General features: G+C 40.9%; 1 protein-coding gene across 4 annotated transcripts in view; it reads right to left on the bottom strand.

Moving 5' to 3' along the window:
- LOC124154502 (echinoderm microtubule-associated protein-like 2) overlaps nt 1-22,922 on the bottom strand; it is a 444,841-nt gene that overhangs the window by 181,468 nt on the left and 240,451 nt on the right. The window contains exon 1 of one of the 4 annotated variants that reach the window (XM_046528283.1): nt 18,294-19,237. The exons of the other annotated variants lie outside the window; for them this stretch is intronic. Within the exon in view, the coding sequence (XP_046384239.1) occupies nt 18,294-18,345 (52 nt within the window). The 5' untranslated portion in view covers nt 18,346-19,237. Of the gene's footprint in view, nt 1-18,293; nt 19,238-22,922 lie in introns of those variants that run through there. 4 annotated transcript variants of the gene reach the window in all.

Raw genomic sequence — 22,922 nt, 5'->3', positions numbered from 1 at the left:
TCCATACGATGAGCACACGAAAGCCTTAAAGGAAAACGAGAGTCCATCTGGATGATTTAACGTGAACGTAACAAGAGGAAACGCGATCCCCATCATCACCAGAGAACTGTGACGGATGACGAGTGGATTACGCCAATTGATAAATACGAGGAGATTACGATCGTTTCATGCGGACAAATTACTCGCCCCCCCCCCCCCCCCCCCCACTGACGAGAAGGCTAAGGGGGGGGGGGGAGATGGAAGGAGAATGGAGGTTGAAATTAAGAGAGGGACACGTTGTCGTGGTAACGGAAAAAGAGATAGTAAAAAAACCGAGAGTAAATGACTAGCGGGGGATGGCGAACTTCCCAGATCAATAAGCCTCTCGTCACGCCGGCTAATGATTCTGCGTGGACCACCGACCACGCGCCGCACGACTCGCAATTTTCATTCCCTTCTCTTTCGAAGCGATACACTCACAGGTCTGGATGGCTTAACTTACATCCACAGCGTTTCCGCTAAGGATATATAGAGCGCTTCTGGAAGAATCTGCAATACTTTAGGAGGCGAGGCGAGCAGGGAGACAATTTCAAGTATTTTTATCCTGTAAACATTGGTTCGCATCTCTTTAGTTACTGAGCTATGGCAACGCAAACATTTTTCTCGGTGCACTTCGTAGTAACCATGTAAACTGTTTTTAACATTTAGCCTTCTAAACATTTTTTTAATGCTTTGGATTTTTAAGGACATTAAATAATTAAGGTTGGACGAAAACGTGCGATTATATAATTGCCCGAAATAATTTACCTTTGAGATTACTTAAACGAGAGCTTTGTGCAAGGATCAACAATACGATACCTCCACTGCATAAACGCTCAACAATCGCCCACCGAATGAAATCCGCTCATCTAGGGCTATCTAGATGAGCGGATTTGATGCGGTGGGCGATTTTTAAGCGTTTATGCACTGGAGGTATCGAATATGATCGCGCAATCTCACCCATTTTGAGATTAATTGTTTCAGACAATTATAATAGCACATTTTCGTCCAGCTTTAATCATTAAATTTCCTAAAAAGATCAAGAGTATTAATTAAAATGTCGAGAAGTGTGGATGCCCAAGAAAAATTGTTTCCATGGTAATTGAAAAGTGCATCGAAAAAAATTTTTGCCTTGCCATAGTTCAGTAACTAAGGAGTTGCGACCATAATGTTTATAGGACAACAAATATTTCAATTTGTCTCTCCTAACATCTCCTGAATTACTGCATATTCCTCCTGAACCACTATACGCAATTGCGTCATTCATGAAGGGTCTCACAGCAGGTGAAATTCGAACTACTGTTTTTCCTATCACTTAAACCAAACTAATTATTCAATCAACATCAAAATCATGGAAACGCCAAAATCAATCATTTCTATATCTGCAATTAAACGTAAATTTAAATTAGAGAACACTTTATTCATGATAAATCTCAAAGAATGATGTATCTTCGAGCCTGTATTGCATTCCCTTCTACTGAATTTTAAATGTTTCAATGCATCCCACGGTTTAGAAAACTGGTAAAATCTTTCAGACCGCACATTACATAAATAAATAAGAGTACATTCCGGCATTTTTGTCACTACACTAACTACAAAAAGTAAATTTTAAACATTGAGCGGGATTTTAAGACAAATATAGAAAGGACAATGTCCATAGATTGGTTTAAATTAGATAAAAGAAAACTACAAAAGTAGTTAGTAGCAAAAGTGAGGATTTCAGAGCTAAAATTAAACTAGGAAAACAAAAGATGAAAGAGGTGAAAGAGTTGACACTAAGGTAGCCGAGTGACAAAGGATCGAAGATGCAAGAGATATTCTGAATGTAGGATTGCAGACACGAAGCGAGCATTTTTACGTAAGGAAGAATCTACATACAGTCGAGTATGCAAGCCTAGAAGTAAGGAGGACTTCATCAGATATTACGTTTACAGCTAAATATTTTAAGGTAGCACGGCACTGACGCCGTGGTAGCAGAAAAGTAGAGTGGAAGCTTTCGAAATGTGGTGCTACCGCAGAATGATGAAGATAAAATGGATCAAACAAGTACGTACGTAATTAAGAAATATTACGATTAGTGGGAGAAAAAAGAAGTCATGAAAAAACCTTAAGAATACATAATCAGCCACATTATAAGGCAAGATGAAGACCATCGTAGAAGAACAGGTAATAAAAGAGAATAAATACGTTAATTATGAAAAAGTTATAGGAAAGCAAAGTGGAGTCACAGTCTTAACATTGTTGACTTATGGTCTTATGCTTCCTAAGATTTCCCCTTCCAAAATAGTCGTTATATTTGCAATTCTAATGGACATGAATGCTGTATACCAATGAGATACAAAGAAGAGAGACGAATGTAAAGATTTCCACCAGCGTAAAATAAAGCGTGAGAATATTATGACGATGAATGAAGGTCTCCCTTCACAAGTCCACGAAAATGGCACCGAACCGATGAGTGGCGTGAGACATAATTGAAAATTCTAAACCTTTAAGAACTCGCGCACTAAATTATACGTGCGTCACAACGACAAAAGGGCTTGAAGTGGAATTACGACCCAGATGCGACGTGTAATTACTGCGCTGAAAGCAAAAAAAAAAAAAAAAAAAAAACGATAAGAGGGCTGATGGTATTGAGAAGGTACATCTGGAGTATGCTCCCATACGGAAGTGAGGCATGGACAATGACCGCAGCGGAGAAAGCAAGGATAGAGGCCTTTGAAATGTGGTGCTACAGAAGAATGATGAAAATCAAATGGATCGACCGAGTTAGTAACGAGGAAGTCCTAAGAAGGGTAGGAGAGAAGAGAAGCCTCATGAAAACCGAACAACCTTATAGGCCACATCTTGAGACATGATGGCCTGATGAAGACAATCGTCGAAGGACAAGTGGAAGGCAAGAACGGAAAAGGAAGACCCCGAACAAAATATATGGAACAAGTAAAGAGAGATGTGAAAGAGAAGAAATACGTAGGTGTGAAAAGATTAGCTGATATGAGAACTGAGTGGAGAGCTGCGTCAAACCAATCCTAGGATTGTTGACCAGTGATGATGATGATGAATGATAAAAAGGGAATAAACGCTTGGAAAGAGCTAGAAGAAATGAAAAGGTTATCAGAGAGGAGGGAGGAATGGAGAGCTACGTCAAACCGATCTCCGGACTGTTGACACGTGAAGATGAATTTTCAAACAAATACTCTTTGTGGCAATAATAGGAATTTATTCACGTAGGAGGAACACGTTCACGTTGAGGAGTTAGACTCAATAATGATCTATCGTGGAATAAACCTATTCGGGAAATAACCGGTCAAACTAATCGTGAAATGGGTTTTGTTAAAAGAATATTAGGAAAGTGCGACGACAAAGTAGGAGAAATTAGCTACTTTTCCCTCGTGAAACCCCACTTAGAATACGCTGCCAGTGTTTGAGACTCTCATGAAAAATGCTTAATAACAGAATTAGAACGCGTGCAATGAAGAGCTGCCAGGTATGTGAAAGGTCGTGCGATAGTCTTGTTCGCGTTTACAACTGACCTGTTAGATAAACTCGGATGGGAATCTCTGTCAGACCGTAGATTGAAAAATAGACTAAAGCTTTTAGATAAATTCAAAAGCAGTGTCTTTTCTAACGAAGTCCGCCATATCTTACGGACGCCAACATACTTCGGAAGATCAGATCATATAAATAAAATAAGTGAGATAGACTGGAGAACAGATAGATTCAGAATGTCTTTTTTTCCACGATCAATAAGAGATTATAACGGCAGCGATAGAACTCATACATAGATTACATGACTTGTAGTGTAGCCTACTAACCTATGTAAAACTAGTTTTTTTTTAAACTAGGTTTAATGCATGTTTCTTAGTTTTACTATTATTTCTAACAGGATATGGTAGTTTAATTTGTTGGTATGCGTGTCGTTTTTTGGACTGTGTGGTGTGCATGTGGGAGTCCAATTGCATGCTGCATGTTGGTGATTGATCACCCCCTGCCAAACACCCTAGAGGTGGCTCGCAGGGTATTATGTAGATGTAGATGTTCAGTTGAGTAACACGCTGTCTATACAGGGGCGCCTCATATGATTTCCTGGTCGGCTCTATATGAGTTCACGTAGCAATCGTGGACACGCGGGACTTGGAACAAATATTCGTTCTTGGCAAAAGGCAGCGTTCGTTCCTCCCGATACAAATTAAATTTAGAACAAAAGGCATTACGACACGCGCACCGCATTCGATGGGCCAACTATCCGTAGACACTCCTGCCAGGTCCCAAGGCGACAAATACTTACCTAACCAACTCGGAAACACTTTGTATTTCCAGCCTCGAGGAAAGGACTGCACTCAGCAGCATCTGGTTACTACCCCTCAAGACACATCAATAGGCGCTAGGCGGGGGTTGTTCAAACTCCACCCCAAAACAAATAAAATGGAAATGCTCTCACAAAGTTCTACCATTTATTAAAGTGCTTTATTTTTCGGGGAAAAAAACTGACTCCTAAACTTACCCTTTCATCAAATTATCTCTAATAATTTATCGTTTCTGTCGGGCCTGGAAGTATAGCGTGTTTCTAATATGATATTAATAATGAAAAACACTTGTTACTTCCACAAAATTCACAGAGTTCCTATTTTATTACCGGTTTCGGCTATTACACCATTTTCAAATACATACTCTGAATAGAAACTCTGTGAATTTTGTGGAAGTAACAAAGTGTTTCTAATTATTAATATGGTACCCTTCCACCACGTAAAAGCTTCAATTTTCGATTCAAAGCAACAAGTTTCGATTTAATTCTAATATGATGTTCTTCGCGTAGCTTAAATCTTTTCTTATCTAAATTGATCCAGCAATCTAAGCCTAAGGTGTCTACATGGTGTCTAGCGGCTCCCAGCCTAACTCGTTTAATATCTGCGTAGCGCTTTTAGTATGCTGGTAGCAATGGAAACGAAACCCTTGGGTCGGGTTCGCGGGATACACTCCTGGGGCGAGGACTATAAGCGATTAGCTTTTCTCCTCTGCCCCCAGAAGGGGAAGGACGGGAAGGAACAAGGAAAGGAGGCGCCGCCGCGATAGGAGCCCGACGACGCCTCCAGGGGAAGGACGGGGAAGGAAGGGAGGGGACGAGGAATCCTGCACCGTCACAAAGGCGGGCAGGTCCTACTACAAACGAAACCAAGCAATACGCAATTAATATGCTACCAATTTTAGTAGATTTTACTATAAGGAAGAAAAATCTATCGATCAAATCGGTAGATGGTATGCTGGTAGCAGTTTATTTTAGGAATTGCGCAGCTTTACTTTGTATTTTATTAAGTTCAAGGATTATTTTTTTCTGCGCCGGATCCCATATCGATGGCTAAGTTGTAACAACACGTATCTCAATAATAGCAAATTTTCAGGAGACCAAAAAAATGATTAATTTTTTTCTAATTGCACGCTAAAATTAAAAACCAAAAACTCATAAAACTGAAAAAAAAGCATAAACTTGCCGTCAAAGAGTTTTTTTGCTTGAATTTTATTTTTTAATTTATTACACTTTGTTTAAGATACATGTGTCAAACCAGCTGAATTTGAGATACGTGTTGTTAGAACTTAGCCATCGATATATGCACGCTGCATATTATGACCTTGCCAACGGATTTCGCGTGAGCAGGCCATGCCGCAAAGCACAAGAAGAGCTTATGTAAACAAGAGGGATAAACTATACCTATAGATATAAAAAAAATAGATAAACATTAAAATAATTCGACTTTCAAGCACTCAGCATTGATCATCACTTCACACTTGTATTAAGTAAGGTTATCCAAAGTAGGAATGTTTTGATTACGTTTAAGTTTTAGAGCATGAATCATAGGGAAGGTGGTGTTTATAATAAAGTATAATTGGGATTGATACATAGAGCATGGTAGCTTAGCTGCATTCTGTGAGGCCTAAAAAGTTTAATAATTGTTATCCTACAGAAATAAACATTTTTAAAATTCCGCAAGAGTTGGTAGATTTTAGAAGGCATATTTGAACTTTGAAGTACAAATATAGCAGTTTACCTACATTTGCGAGATTTGGAAAGCACATAAATCACTCGGACACAGAATTATTAGCTTTGAAACGAATATTTAAAAAATAATATCCAGGTCTCTCAAGTCTACTTTCTACGTAAAAAATTAAAGTAACATACCAAAATTAGAAGAAATATTATCATAATATGGTCAAAATCCTAAAATAACCGAAAAATTACTATTTTCACAACAAATGGAATTGCATAACCTTCATAAATCTCCCTCAAAACCTTCGGGCTCCCTTGTTCAGTTCAAAACAAGCAGAATAGGTTTATTATACCTGGAATAGGATGCAAGGTTTGAAGGCCGTTTTACACGGGGCACAGAATTGCGCACGTTAGAGCTGCATTAATTTCTAAAATGGCGTGGACTTGCGCAAATGCATGAACGAAATTAGAACAGGGGCTATTTTGCCGTCTCGCATCCACGCATTCTCGCATGTGTTCTAGCAATTCACCGCTTTACACGACGCAATTTTGATTGCGCATTCGTACCTACGTACGTCAGATTGCGCAATTCCGTGTACCGTGTAAAACGGCCTTAATAATAGGGACTTGAATGGATATGAAAATCATCACGCCTGCTTGTGAGGACGGAAGATTCATGCAGCAGGCAGTGCAAAATGAAGACCATAACAGACCACAATTCAACCGCAGGGTCGCATGAAATTGAAACTCTTGGGACTGAAATAGCACCCAGAGGTATTAATCCCCGGCAAGCCGACCTTCCGCCGCAATACGAAGGGAAAGGACCACCACCACTTCATCATAACGAGGGCACTTAATCAGGGAACAATAACGCTTAACAGACAGCCAGGCCAAATTGAAATGTACCCAATGACGGAAACTATCGCAGCCGAAAATGAAGTTCACGTTACATTACAACAATAATATCATCATAAAAATAACAACAATAATAATTCATTCCTAAAAAACAAATGGACTCATACAATATTGGTATGGTATTTGGAGGAGGCGACTGACAGCTGAGGTCATTTGCGCAGTTATTGGAAGGGTAGGTAAGGAAGGGTGGACAGAAACCCGGCGTCGGCATTAGCCTGCTCTTAACGAAAGGCGCCAAGGGGACCATGACCTAACGTCCCATCCGACGAACGAAGTGTTGCGCTTGAAATGTCCTCCACACAACATTCACGCAGGGATCGGGCAATTTCTGAAAATTCTCTGCCGCTGCCGGGATTTGAACCCGGGCCCTACGAGTGGGAAGCCAACACTCTAGCCACCACACCAACCCGATCCCCCATACAATATTTATAAACATTCTTGTTAGGTGCCCTACTCGGCAAAATGCCTATTCACATGGTACCAACAAGTTTTTTTTACAAGCATTGCTCAAATACTAAAGAAGGATATTTCATGATGCATACGAATATTTTAACAGAAAAAAGCAAACAAAATTTCTTTAACACAAATCATGACGCTGGAAACAAAATAACAAACAACCTTAATGAAGTACTTGTTTAATGCGAGACTTTGACCAATGTTTAGCAAATCTAAGAAAAGTTGTACAACTTTGACGAGAGAAGCTATTCCCATTGCCTTTCAATTTTCCTTAGCATTTAGCCACATACTTTTCATAAAGCATTCCATGACCTCTTTAAACTTCTTTAAAACTGAGTATCTATGGAGCCGTAATTGGCGCCGCGGCGAGCCGCTCATAATAAGTGCAATTTAATGAGTTAAGTTCCGAATTTCAAATTGAAGTGATTTTCAATGACATAATTGAAAGACTTCGAAGATAAAGCGAGTAGTGCCGCACGATTTCGCAACATCTCCAAAATACGATTTAATGTGAGCAGTAACAGGTTGAGTTGGATCACGGCAGTCCTTATTTGAGTATTCAATAAGCGGATGAGACGGTTTCATTCCATTTTAAGTTCGTGATTTTAAATGCTCCTGGTCAGGTTTGGAAGTAAATTGTCGAATGTTTTTGAGGTGGAATATAACATACGATTATACCACCATTTGCGGATGAGTGTCCTAAATACGACCATGAAGCAATTATGATGACTATGGTGTTAACTAAATATGAGATAATGAACATATAAATTCCATCTAAAAGAATTAATAAGAAAATTTAGATATTTTATACACTTCCATCAAGGCCCTGAAGACGATAGCGGAGTTTGCCAAGGAAACGTAGGCAGCCAAAGACCTCAACCGGTTGGAAACCCATGAAGAATTCAACTTTTGCTCTAGTATTTTTGAGAGCAGAAGTCGGCCTTGACATCACGCCAGTGGGACTCTAAATCAGAATTTCAACGGGATTAACGACTAATTGGAAGATTCAACACCACACCGAATGTCGTAATCTTCATTCGGAATTACAGAACAACCCCGCGAGACTGTAACAACACTCCCAAACCGCTTCTCTAAAGGAGGAATGCTCATACACGATTTTTTACCTTTTGGCTGCGCCTCTTGAGTTTTTCCCTAACAACAGACTACTTTTCAGACATTTCAGAGATTTCCAGTCGCAATATTTCCCTGGCTAGTATGAACCCTGATTAAAAACCTTATTAACTCTTCGTTAAAACTTTCGCGGGTACTCGTCATGTTGAATAAAAACTTTTGAGCTACGTCGCCGCGTCAATTTTTGGGTGGCCCGACCGATGCTGGTCGCTTTCTCAAGGGGTTCTATGAATTCAGATTTTTAATGGGATTAACGACTAATTGGAAGATTCAACACCTCACCGAATTTCGTCATCTTCATTCGGAATTACAGAGTAACCCCGCGAGACTGTAACAACACTCCCAAAGCGCTGCCCTAAAGCAGGAATGCTCAAACACGATTTTTACCTTTTGGTAGCGCCTCAACATTCGGAATCTCTTGAGAAAGCGACCAGCATCGGTCGGGAAACGTTTAGGGCCACCCAAGAATTGACGCGGCGACATAGCCTATTAGTTTTTATTTAACATAACCTTATCCTTATTAACGTTTCTTACATAATTAACAGTTTCCGGCGATACCTTGTGGAAATATTTGATCTCCATGAGAATAAACCATGAATGGAAAACTTGCACACAATTTTATGTAAATACCGACCCGGTTTCGACGCGTAGTGTCATTTTTAGTAGTAGTGTAGTTTATTCTCATGGTTATTAACGTCTGCACGTAATTCTTATCGATTTCAAAAGTCCTCACTCGAATAAAAAACAAACTATTAGTTCCTTGACCACTGTATACTTTCCTGGACATCCGATAGACTTCCAATCACTATATATATTTCCCTGACGTATCACAGGCTAGCACGAACCCTGATTTAAAAACCTACTCCACGTGTCCCTGTACTTCCGCTCGATTTCAAAAGGCCTTACTGGAACAAAAAGAAAACAACAAGCGATTAGACACATTACGAGAGGCGGAGGAAATTAGGATGGTCAACAGAGCGCACTTCCCAGAATCACGATCGAAAGCACTTGCACCACTTTCCCCCTTCACGTGTCCCAGCGGAGCAATCCAATTATCAACAAAACGCTGCATACCATGAGGAAAGCATTACATTTGGTACAGCTGCTCCTCGGGCAACTCTTTGTGTGTTCAACATATATCCTTGCCCCATAGTGGGACGGTGGTAAGCAAGTGCTATGATGTATGATCTTAGCTTTTCCCGGCGTATCAGGTGCAGAAAAGTTTCTCGGGTTTTCCACGGGTTGATGCCGTCCATGTGTCCCGGCGTTTCGAGCAGCGACTCATTCGGAAGATCCTCTGAGGATGATCAGCAAGCCGCTGCTCGAAACGTGGGGAGACATGGACGACATTAACCCGTGGAAAACCCGAGAAACTTTTCTGCAGGTGCTACGATGTTTTTTCGGGTGGCTGGATAAGTACAACACCTCAAAAATAGATCATCCTCCGCGGATTTGGTTTATTTTGACTACATTAAACTATACAAAAATATGCTTGCTAAGGTGAAAGAGTTTTGTCACCTCTGATTGCGAAGTACCAACTATGGATGATGCGATAAATAAAAAGTCAGTAGAATAGTACAGGTGAGGAGGGCTTAATACAAAGAGAATACTCTACTTACAGATGAAAATACATGCATAGAAGTGAGGAAAAAATGCATCAGATTCTAGATATGTATTATGGATCTCCATGGGAGCGAGACTTGGAAGATGATGACAGGTGCAGAGAAATCGAGAGTGGAGACATTCGAAAAGTGGTGCTAACGGAGAATGAAATGGAAAGATTCATCCGAGTAAGTAGTGAGGAGGCGATGAGAAGAGTGGAAGAAAATAGGAGTCTGCTAAAATACCAAAGAAGAAGACGGGACAACTTAATTGGCCACATTATGAAGCATGATGGCCTGATGAAAACAATCGTAGAAGGACAGGTGGAAGGGAAGAAGGGCAAGGGACGAACCCTAATAAGTTACATAGTTTATAAAGAATATAATAGAGAAAAAATACGTCACTATAAAAAGGATACCGGACAGCAGAGCTAAGTGATAAGAAGAGTGGAATAAAATATAAGTCTTCTAATAACCTTACGGAGAAGACGGGAAAACCAAGTTGACCACATAATAAGGCATGATGACCTGATGAAGACAGTCGTAGACGGAAAAGTTGTTATTAAAAAAAGGCAAATAAATGCCCAGAATGAGTTAGGTACACGGAACAGATTATAAATGATGTAAAGAGAAGAAATGCCTCATCATGAAAGGGAGAGTTGCGTCAAACAAAACTTAGGATTGTTGACTTACGACGATGAGTGATTCCCAATGCATCGCAGCTCAACAGAGAGAAAATGCAGGGCAGTGTGACGCCACCGACCAGCGCGCGCTGAGGGAGTACGCTAATCCGAGAGTAACGAAGTGCGGGGAGGAGAGAGCTTCCGTTTAATTGGTCATCGAGATCGCATCGTTACTCCCAATCACGTTTTCACGTCGAAATACAGACCACAGAATGCGAGAGTAAAAAGGCAACGGGAGCAATCGTTTCAACAACAGCGACAAAGAAACTTTCCACGTCGTCGTTGCGAAATGACTACCGAAATGGAAAGGAAGCGGAAATTTGGCGAATAATTGCTAAATGCTATTTAAAGGAAGTGGAGGAATAGACACATTTCTCACAATCCAAAAGCACACGTTAATTTCCAACTGGTGGTGACGACTAGCAAGAATTAGGATAGGAGTGAGACAAGGGTGTTCTTAGTTCCCAGCAAATTTTCAATAAGTTCTATTGGAAAGCTATAAACGAAATAAAAGAGAGAGTTGTTGCAGTGAAAATGCACGCTGAAAAAATTAGCATGCTGCGATTTGCCAATGGCATAACAGAGACAGAGAGAGCATTGAAGACTGTTAATTATGGAAAAAATAACGACTGGATATAAGCTGAAAATCAGCACCAACAAATCAAAATTATTGGTCTGAGGTAGCCGAGTGACCAACGATGGACGAAGCAAGAAGAAAATACTCCACAGAATAGCCCAAGCGAAGAAAGCATTCCATAGAGAAGTCGCATGCAGCTGAAAATATAAGCGTTGACGTTAATAAGCAATGTATCAGGAATTGTATTTGGAGCTTTCCTATCCATGGCAGTGAGGCATGGATAAGAGTGGTGGAGTATTCGACGCTGGAAGCTTTTGAAATTGAGGTGCTGTATACAGCTGAAATGGACCCCTTGTTAGGGCGGTGGACGGCCAGGAGGGGGCAGCTGCCCCTCCCCCCATCCCCCAGAAGCAAAAATCGCAAACGTCGCTAAGGAAAATAACATTTTTTTCAAGCAAATAATTTTAAAAACTACTAAAGAGCTGTTACAGTCTCCATAAAATGTTGATTCCATTCACCTTTTCCATGCTTATATCTTACCAACAACTTGAAAAAACATGGCTTGCCCCTCCCCCCCCCCTTATTTTGATCGTGGGTACGCCTTTGGTGGCATACAATAAATAGAATTTGAAATTTTAATCCTTACCCTCTTCAGATTGAATTGTATCTCACCAGATTGAATTATATTAATTTAAATCATTGTTTTGTTTACTCAAGATGGTATTAATTACGATGTCAAATGATACATGATTGAAATCAAGTTAACTCCTCAATGTTCGTATTCCGACTGTAAAATTTTTTGGTTTTGGAACAGGAGGGCTTTAAAGATATCCGGGCTGGAAGGCGCACTGGGATACGTCCCGCTGTCCCGGCGGCCTACCAAGGACCTGGCTATGCAGAAGAACGGAGGATGAAATGGAGATATTGTGTGAGTAAGTACTAAGAAGAGTAGGAGAAGAAAAGTCTTCTGAAAAGAATTTAGGTAGAAGATGGGACTATTTATTCGGCCACATCATGCGACATTAGGTTCTAATGAAAAATACCGTTGAAGGATGCGTGGAAATGAGAAATCGTGGAAACGACAGAGATAGACCACGGTTGAAATACATGAAGCAGTTATGATGATGGATGTGAAGCAGTCGACAGGTGTATGTGTTAAAAAGAGTAGGCGATAGGCGAATTGAGTGCAGAGCTGTGTTCAAAGCAATCTTTGGATTGATGACTCTTCATAGTGATAATGAGTGTCGGATCAAATTTGTAAAAATAGATATAGGCAAATGAATTTTCGCTATGTTTAAACTTTGGATGCATGTTTAAGCCTGGCTGGAACGGAATAATTCCATAGAATCGGTTTCAATACATTGTGTATTATATTCGCCATTGCTGAAAGAGAGTATCTACAAAAGGAATTGAAACCGATAGTGAATTTAAATTTTAAAAACAGCAGACAATTGTCATTGAATTTTAATTTGCTAACGCACAGAAATGGCAAATAAGTCGACAGCATTTACCCCACTTCCCAATTCTCATTGTGACCTTTACGAGTTCGCCAAAGTCCTAAAATTGATCGCGCGGTGACCTTCCGCACGAGCAAGGGGGGTAGTGAGCAGCAGAACAGGGCACAGCTTGAACCTTGACCGATGCAATCCAAGCGGGAGTGAGGCAGGCTGATTCCCTTGGCAACCGGGCGCCACCCGCGTCACGACGCCATCTAACCGAGTCCCATTGCGCCTTCAGATATCACTCATTGCCGAAATTTCAACCCGAAGGTCGGATTGAATAGGTTAGGGTAGAGCTTACACCGGACTAAGTCACAGGTGTGTGAACTCCACACATTCCGGAAATGAGGCCGGTTATAGAATAGTAATTAATACCTCCAAATCAGTTTTTCCGATTGGCAAGGAACCCATCGTCGGGGAGAAGAATGTGTCTCAACAAGTCCGAGGACGTGGCAAGAGTGGGAATCCATTTTTTAATTGGTTATAGGAGATACACTTTTAAATGTGATTTCAGCAAATTAGCATCTCCATCCAATTTCGCTCATGTCAGTACTGAGGGAGTATAGATGTCGATGGAAGGAATTTACAACATTATTTTGACGTTCGATGGTATAGCAAGTCTTCACCTTGGTGATTGATTACAATTGATTGGTAAGTGGAAGAAAGACCGTTCACCTCCGTCTAAAGAATGGCAGCCTGATTCGTAAAAAGCTGCTAGGAGCGATCATAAAACGTTGCACAGATTTTAAAGGAATTGGGCTGGGTGGCTCTAGACACTCCGAGGGTGAGCGCTAGGCTTAGATTACTTTAGCAATTCAGAATAGATTATCTTTCCGAAGGGGCACGGAGAGAGTCACAGTAGAACCCCACCCTGAGTCCATATCCGAGAGAAACGATAAATGAAGAGAGATAGTTTTCCGAAAGGATACGAATGAGAAATCAATTTTCCCCGAAAAATCATCATCATTAGTCAACAATCCTAAGATTGGTTTGACGCAGCTCTCCATTCAGTTCTCGTATCCGCTAGCCTTTTCACAGTGACGTATTTCTTCTCTTTTACATCCTTCATGACCTGTTCTACGTAGCTCATTTTGGGCCGTCCCTTGCCCTTCTTCCCGTCCACCTGTGATTGTTTTCATCGGGCCATCATGCCTCATAATGTGGCTAACGAAGTCGTCCCGTCTCCTCCCTAAAGTTTTTAGAAGACTTCTCTTTTTTCACACTCTTCTTAGCACATCCTCGTTACTTACACGGTCGATCCATTTCTCTTCGGTAGCACCGCATTTCGATTGCTTCCACTCTCCTCCAACCCGAACAATAAAGGACTCGAATAAATGCTAGGCGGAACTTCGTTACAGCACATCCATTTTATTTGTTTGCGGCTGGCTTCCTCACGCATATTGAGGAAACATCGGTCACGAATGACAGGTGCAGGACAGTGACTCGAAACATAAGATCTCTGGGGTTGTTTTGGGAAGTTAGAAAACGCGAAGATGAAGATGGTGATAGAATGGCCACACGCTTATTGAGGCGGGTAGCGAGATAGTATTGATATGTACCCTACAGTAACCGGAATTTACAGTATTCAGTAAACCAAAAAAGAATTTTAAAATCAATTTATTTGGATGGGTTCTCATATTGTGGTAACACTGACCTGAAATCACTTTGTGTAAAATAGAATGTTTTAACTGTAGATAATTTATTTAAATGGTTAATCATTGTGGAAAATTATTTAAAGAAAGAATACCAAGTTCCCTGTATGAATACACATTGTATGTCTAAAAGAAATACTCATGCGCTGATAACTTATAATTATCTAAATTTATATGGAAAAAGGTTACCGAGATATATTACCATACCCTTTTAATTGTATGAATAAGCAATTGAGAAATTTAAAAAGAATGGCAGAAATTTAAAGAAGTATCAAGGAGTAGTTAATTAATGATATTGTGAATTTGTAATCCCTTAAAACTAAGAACTATATTTATAAATATGTTACATTTCTGTGATCATTTGTAATTTTTTTTACTTTTATAATTGCAATATTATGTTATAATATGGAAAATGTATTTATGTTACAGGTTTTTAAAGTTTTTTTTTCTTTCCAATGAGACGTGTTCTGAGTTCTGTTTTGTGTATGTTAATATTATTTTCCACTATGTAACATGCTGCTGGTATGAATATTACAGAACCTTCTGACAAGCCATGTGGCTTAGAAGGTCATGATTTAAAAATCCAATAAAAGCAAATAACTACGCTTCTTATAATTAGTACCTGATATTGAAATGTACAAGGATCAGTTATAATTGATAGAGGGAAATGGTCGTTTAGCTTTAGCTCCACTGCAGTGGAGCTTAAATTCGGAATGTTCTCTAGGCGACGAGCTGTGCGAGCGGAGTGGGGACTCGGTCGTCACTAGACCCTATCTCTCCATTCCACGCGTTTATCACTCCATTAAAGCAACCCCCCTTCCCTCCATCTGACAGCAGCATCACATTCCCATAACCCACCGACCCATCCTCCTCCCCGACCACGCTACACCCACTGCGGAGCCATGTGCCGAGTCGGTCGCATGGCGACAACATTGGTACCATCGCACAGCAAGTAGGTTCACTTTCTACACTGACGAATGGGAATTTGACATGTGGTTGCCAAGCTGTCTTCGGAGAAAGAGGGGTTGATTATCCGATATTACTTCAAGAAAATCACATGTCTACTTGCTCTTACGCGATGTTACGTCTGGTTTTGATTACCCACTGCACGTGGAATTAATGCCCCTTAAATACCTACAATAGTTTCCAAGTAGCTCAGGAGGAATTCAACCTTTACTTTTACGATGCCTCGAATACGGCTGGGTAAGGATTCCGACAGAGGCATATGGCCCAAGTATCTACAATGTAGATTCTACATGCAATTCAGTTTCCCATGACGGAAAATCTTAAATGTGTTCCTTCGACCTTATTAAGCAACATCATACCTACTCGTCTCAATATGTCCCTGACTACTTCCATGGAAGATAACAAAGAGGTATTTTATAATTCAATGGAGGTGAACTTTTGGGCCAAACATGTTATGGACAAACAAGCAAACGAACAACGTCCGTCATGCGACCGCCTCACTGTCACAAAGGAAATGAAAATGGAATTCGAGGTCACTACGCCATAAACCATCTTAATATTGGAAAAAAATGAAGGGATCCCAGTCAGCGACCATCCGCAGGTCAGAATCAACCCGGAAAGCCATCTCGAAAGAACAGCAGTCCTCGGATACTGAGGTCAAGGCCATCAAAAGAATGTCACGGCCTTTGGACGAAGGCGTTGATCATGAACTTATCACACCAGAGCTAGCACATTTCATTGCATGACTTTAACCTTCTCTCGTACCGTACTTTGGCAGCATAGAACGATCACATAGTACGGCACTCAAAGACTTTACCAAAGAAAGGTATTCAATTAATCGAGCAAATTTATTAAATGCGGAGCCTGTAAAATATTTAGGTAGGAATGGTTCCGGATGCAGGTAGAATACAGAGACGAACAGCTAGATTCGTAAAAATTGTTTCGTTAAACATAGTGAAGTAACCGAATTAATTAGGAATTTAGAATGGGTAAGTACGTCTAACCGATGGAAGAGAAATGTCTAGATTAATTATTTTGCCGAAATTTCAAGCAGAATACCTTCTTCCTGACGTTCAAAATATTTTCAGAGGTTCTAATTATTATGGTAGAAACCAAGGCGTAACTATGGGGAGGGGGATGACGGGATGGATCCTCCCCCAAAGACTCGGACAAATTTAAAAAAATATTTTCAAACTTTTGTCTGGCTTTGATGTATAATAACTTCATCTGCTTCAAATTTAAATTTTAAGCGTAAAAATGTTGTAAAATGTATTTCCAGGCATGTCGGTTTTTTTTCCCGTGCCTAGAGGGGGGATGGTCCCCTCTCTTGCCCCTCCAGCCCACCACAAAGCTTATTCCAAGTTACGCCACTCTTAGAAACGATCGCATGGATAAACTACAGGTTTAAGAAAATAGAGAATAGAACCGATAGATTTAAGATGCCGATTATTTCTGGACACTAAGGAACCACAATAATGGTGTTAGTTTAGCCTGTGCCCGGCGAATGAGCGCGTTTCTGATTAAGCCTAGGATGACAGCGGCAAGCCTGTTGTTGAATCACCACGTGCCTCACACCCTGGTGGAGCCTTATGCCGTACCCTTGTAGATCTTTACTTATATAACTTTTTCACACTACACGCTCTTTCTAAACAGTAGGTCTATGAGAACGTAGGGTTTCCATCTTTCATTTTCCGGACCCGAAACACTACATCATACAGGCAGTGGCGGATACAGATGCGGGGCGCAGGGGGCGCGCGCCCCCCCCTTGCGGGTCCGCTTGTATTGCCGAACATTGCAAAACCACAATTGTAACTTTTTTATATCATATGATGGCATTATCTTTTACATGTTTATAATCACTTTAAATAAAATTTTCATATGCTTTGACTGTGACTTGATCATCTTTTATTACGATAAAAGTAAAGACAACTCAAGATTTGTTGCGCCCCCCCCCCTTGAGTTATTTTCTGTATCCGCCACTGCATCCAGGGGCGGGAATACACAGACCAGGCAGGTGGGAAACCACCCCCTTCCCTCAGGACCCCATGCCCTACACCCGCGTTATGCATTTTATACTAACTGAAGTATCCCAAAAACCTAAAGCTGCGTTTTCACTGACAATGAGTAACATGCTATATAAATAAGTTACATATAACATATTTTACGAAAAATTTAAAAATCCGTATAACAGGTTACATGTGACTTTGAGCTATAATTCAAAAATTCATGTTATACAACAAGTTTTTCGTTTCCCACACGAAGCGCACGCACCTAAAGAGTTGGACGAGTGAATGTTTCCTAAATGTAAAAATTATAACTTTCAGATTGTACAGCTGGAAATTAGTCTATTAAAAGTTTTGAGCCCTTAGTTTTAAATTAGAGTTGAAAGACTTAGATTATATTTATTGGAAGAAAATGATGAAACTGTGTTCGTGTTGGCCTTTGTGGAGTCGCGAAGATTCGTCGGAAAAGTTTACGGGATATGCACTGCGTGCGTGCTTCAATTTAGACAGTTTCGCCAACAATGTAGCTGGCTTCTTCGGGTCTTCGAAGACGCACGCGGTGAATATCCCGCAAAGGTCTCGTTGATCATGTTTAACCAGAAAAACTGTTAATTTACTTTGTACATTGAACTCTTCAGTTTTTGTCCTAAAAAATTATATGTTTAACCCAAACTTTTTGGGGACCCTATACCACGTGTCCGCCGGGGAAATTGGGTTTCGCCACAAATATATTATACAGATATATTCATACCATAAAGAGGACCGATTCTTCGAAGACAAAAAAAACATAAGATGGTAACCAAGGTACTCACTCCACGCGTTGATGACGACGCTCATAGTATCACCCGGAGACTCCACCTCCATCCCAGACCGAGGACCACCCGTACTTGGATGGACTCGTCAGGCAACGAACCCGGGTCTATGAGAACAATCGTTCGAGGCCCGAAGTATCCACCTTTCCGTTCTCAGGTGTTCAATTTTGCGACGTTGAAGATACCGTGGGGTGTACACGAACTTCCACACAGTAAAACATGACAAAACTCCACTTATAATTCACCCACGCAAAAAAATACGTATAATAAATCCTCCCGGTTGCTTCTCAGGAAGATTAAAACGATGAATGAAAAAAAAAACACCAGACACATACACGCTAAACACAGATCAGATCCTGCAGAAAATCCCACGCTAGAGTGGAGATGTCACAACCGCAAGAGATATCCGCCAAGAAAAAAAAAAGAAAACAGAACAAAAAAAATAAATGGCAAGATGACTCCCTTCACCAACACACCCCCAAAACACCCAGTCACAATAACACGAGGGGTTGAAAGGGACAGCACGTGGACTTAATAAATCAGGAAACTACCACTGAACGAAGGAGGCCTCTCTATGGGCATATACACACAAGAGCCACCAATACTAGCGGCGCCCAGCCGCGCCGGCGACGGAGCTACGGAGACGCGGTCGGCGCTTCAGCGGCGTCGTCCTTCGGCTGCCGCCGGCTCCAGGCGTCGAGACGGCGGCGTCGACACCGCCGAAGACGGACGCATAGCGAAAACTGTGGGAGAGTGTGTGTATAAATTGGCGGGAGAGGGAATAAGGCGGCGTGCGCGCGCGCTCTCGACGATACACCGCAGGCACGGGCGTGCTATGCGGAGAGAGAAGGAAGGAAGTGCGTTGGGGAAGCACGGGAGATGCAGCGCCACGGCGGGACAGACGGACGGATTGTTAAAGAGGGCGAACGCGGAAGAGTAGTAGAAGGTACGGTCGATCAGGGGAGCCGGCAAACGGGAGACTGCGTGTATATATCGGAGGAGGGAAAAGGGGCGATAGCGGTGGGAGTGGAGGGGGAGGGAGGAGAGGGAGTAAAGCGAGGGAAACACGACAGGGAAGAGTACACATGAATTGGTGCGCTCGGGCGGAGAATCGCACAGTGAAATGGTTAGAGTCCAACCACGAATATCACAGAAGAGGATGTCGGCCTCTAAATGTGTTGTCACCCACGGCGAATAGGGTGGTTTCCTATTATATTTTTATTGCCTAAATCGATATTATTACTCCTGGAGTACGCATTTCACGCTCTTAGATTCTTAAATGACGATATCTATTTTTCGCGATTAAATGAAAAAAGAAAATTTTCAAGCGTGCGAAAACGCGACGCCTACTAAGTATGAATGCAGGGAAAAGCACGTGTGACGTCATTCTTGTTCCCGCTGTCGCCGTGTGAGGTAACCTTGGGGCGGGGGTGAGTGCTTCGCTGCGATGCAGGCTTCTAGCAAATAGCAGAGTACCCTGCTAGCAAATAGCGCTTGGCTTAAAAAAGGATTATATATACCTTATCAAACGCAGGAAACTTTCCGACCATAGGCAGTTTTAATTGGTGATTATTAAGAGATGTTTCCCTGAGCTCTGTGCCTCGTGCATGCATTGGTAATCTCAGACGATGTAAAACTCCTATCTACTCGTATAGAAACTAGGTCCCTGTGACGTCACGTGGAGTGGCATCGCATGGGCGCCAATCTGGCCTTTTTCAAATGAGGATAAAATTAATCATTGCTATTCGTTTAAATTGGGATTTCTAAAACCAAATAATTTGTATATCATGTATACGCGAATGGTGGGTAATGAATCGTAATCAATGCCTTTCGTTTTCTTTAATGTAGGGAATACCCCATTTGAATGGATTTACGGCACGGGTGTCATGGTGCCGGAACGCCGTTAACATAAGACAACATAGTCAAACATAATAAAACAAAAGACACAATAATCAAATATCATTTTATCAAATTTTGTTGCCTCAAAATTTCTATTTTATATATTCGTAACCAAAACAAAAAAATGCAATAGAATGTAAATAATAATTTGTAATGAAAGAGCACACTGAATAATATTTCACTCATAAAAAAAGTTAAGGGAAGTGCGTTCCGGCACTGCTAATTTTGCCATGGCGTCAATGGTTTACAGAGGCCGCCATTCGCGTCGCTGACGGACAAAGTGATCCGAGTTTCACGGGTAAAAAAAAGGTATAATTACGGGTCAAAATCGAAGTTTATGTATCTAAATGATATTATGATGCTTAAAATTCATAACTATTTTCTTATTTATTCCCAAACCACCGAATACAGCTCTCATGGGCCATTTTATATCGGGGTTTTCAACAAATTTAAGAATTTCCACGTAACGAACAACCATGCCCTGAATAGGAGAAACTTACCCAGGCGGGAGTCGAAACCGCGACCTCTTATTTGGAAGGCGAGGACTTTATCACGCTGCCACCTAGGCCGGCAATCGCAACCACTATAATGCAAAATACAGGATCGCATTGCACTCATGACCACGCCGCGAACATTTTTGAAAACCGATTAAAATGCGACCTAAGTGAAAACAGAAATCAGCTTTCTATGAGATGGAATTGGGCTTCCTCTGTGCAGCACCCTGGGTTGTATATACGAATATTACATCAAGGCCTGTTTACACGGTACATTAAACACGTACTGGTTTATGTCTGAATGTATGAACGCGAGAATGAACGTCAAAATGCACCGTGTAACCACCCAACTTGTGCGAATGCATGCACAGAAAATAGAACCTGTTCTAATTTGGTTCATGCATTCGTACATGTTCCGTTCCGGTCCACAAAAATCATTCACGCAAACAAACATTAACTCATACGTGTTAATGTATCGTGTAAACAGGCCTTTAGAGCAGTGTCGTAACTAGAAATGTGCTTTGGGGGGATGGGGGAGCCTGGGAGGGCGACCTCCCGCCCCCCTGGCAACAAGGTGTCCGGAAATTTTTGAAAAAATGACATACCTGGAAATACATTATATATCATTTTTTCACTTAAAATCTAACTTGAAGCAGATGCAGTTATTGGATGTCAAAACTAGACAATAGTTTTAAATATTTTTTATATTTCTCTGAGACTTCGGGGGGGGATCTATCCCCCCTAGTTACGCCACTGCATTAGAGGATTCTCAAGACCACCGAAATTTTTACATATGATGATGTGATCTAACAAATTCATAACTCTTCAATGATGTTCCTCGCAATTACAAACATTATACTGCTAAATATAAGGAAAAAAAGTGGATCGCATTGCACTCATCACCGCGGTGCAGACATTTTTGAAAACAGATTAAAATGCGATCGAAGTGGCAACAGAAATCAGCCTTATATGGGATGAAATTCGGCCTCATCTATGCAGTCCCCTTGAAATCAACAATGATGTGATGCGACGAAGTAAAAGTAATCGAATTACTGTTAACGATTTTGCTATCGGTAATTTTCCTTGTATTCAATACATTTTACAATAATTATTTTTTTTACTAATAATTTCCTCCAAATCTTAAAAAGGGTGAGATTGCGCGCAAACCATACTCTTGATAATCGCTCAAATCTCTGGTTTAATCAACATCAAGTATTAATTTTTTCACCCAATCATGATCGCACATTTCCGCCTTAATTATTGCTGTAAGGATTTATATTTTGTAGTTATTGTGCACCCATTTTGATATTTTTTGTCATTAATACCTTAATTATTTAACTCCCTTAAAAATCATGAGGGTCAAATAAAATGTCGGAAAGGCTAGATATCCAAGAAAAACCGTTTTCATGGAAACTGCGAAGAGCATCCAAAAAATATGTTTGCGCTGCCATAGCTCAGTAACTAAGGCTTTGCGACCACATGATTACACGGCAAAAAAGCTTAAAACCATACGTAAAATTTCCTCGGGATTCCGCACGGGAATTCTTACGAGAAAAGTATACATATTCTGTTCGCCGGGAAAGCGTTAAATCTTACATAAGCTTAAAACTGTCTCCCTACCACCAACTGAAGTATTGCAGATTCCTCCTGCTACACCCAGTATATTTACGGCTTTATTTCATTCATTTGCATATTTAATAGCATATAATAAGCACTAGCTATAAAGTAATGAAATGGCATTCCAGAAGAGCAGTCTTTTGGTGGGGTAACCACCCCTTCCTTGCCGGCCCCTGCCAAATACCACACAGGTGGATACGGAATAATATGTAGATGTAAATATAGAAACGTGATTTCATCCATCGAAAGTCGGAATCAATGGAATGCAGAAAAAAATATAAATATAAGAATCATAAAAATTTAGATAAAAGTGAAGCAAGAGAAATAGGAAAGATGTCTCCCTCCCTTCACGAACAATGGAATCAAAATCTCTAGGATAGTTGCGGTGGCAAAACAGCCGAAGGAAGGGAAGCGCTCAGTTAAATATACCAACACCATTTACCAGTTGTCGGGAAGCCAAAACGCTTCCGCGTATGAAAAAGAAACCTAAGGTGGGGGGAAGGGGTACTTTAATCCAATAACATCTCCCCTTTCTCCGCAAAATGAAGCTAGGAGAAAAAAACGCTCAACTTGCCCTTCTTTTGTTTTTCAATTTAAAATGAGAAAACACCCGAGGCGG

This window comes from Ischnura elegans, chromosome 2, assembly GCF_921293095.1.
Source record: "Ischnura elegans chromosome 2, ioIscEleg1.1, whole genome shotgun sequence".
Lineage (NCBI taxonomy): Eukaryota > Metazoa > Arthropoda > Insecta > Odonata > Coenagrionidae > Ischnura > Ischnura elegans.
The sequence above is the reverse complement of the archived record's forward strand: the minus strand, read 5'-3'. Positions and strand labels throughout refer to the sequence as shown.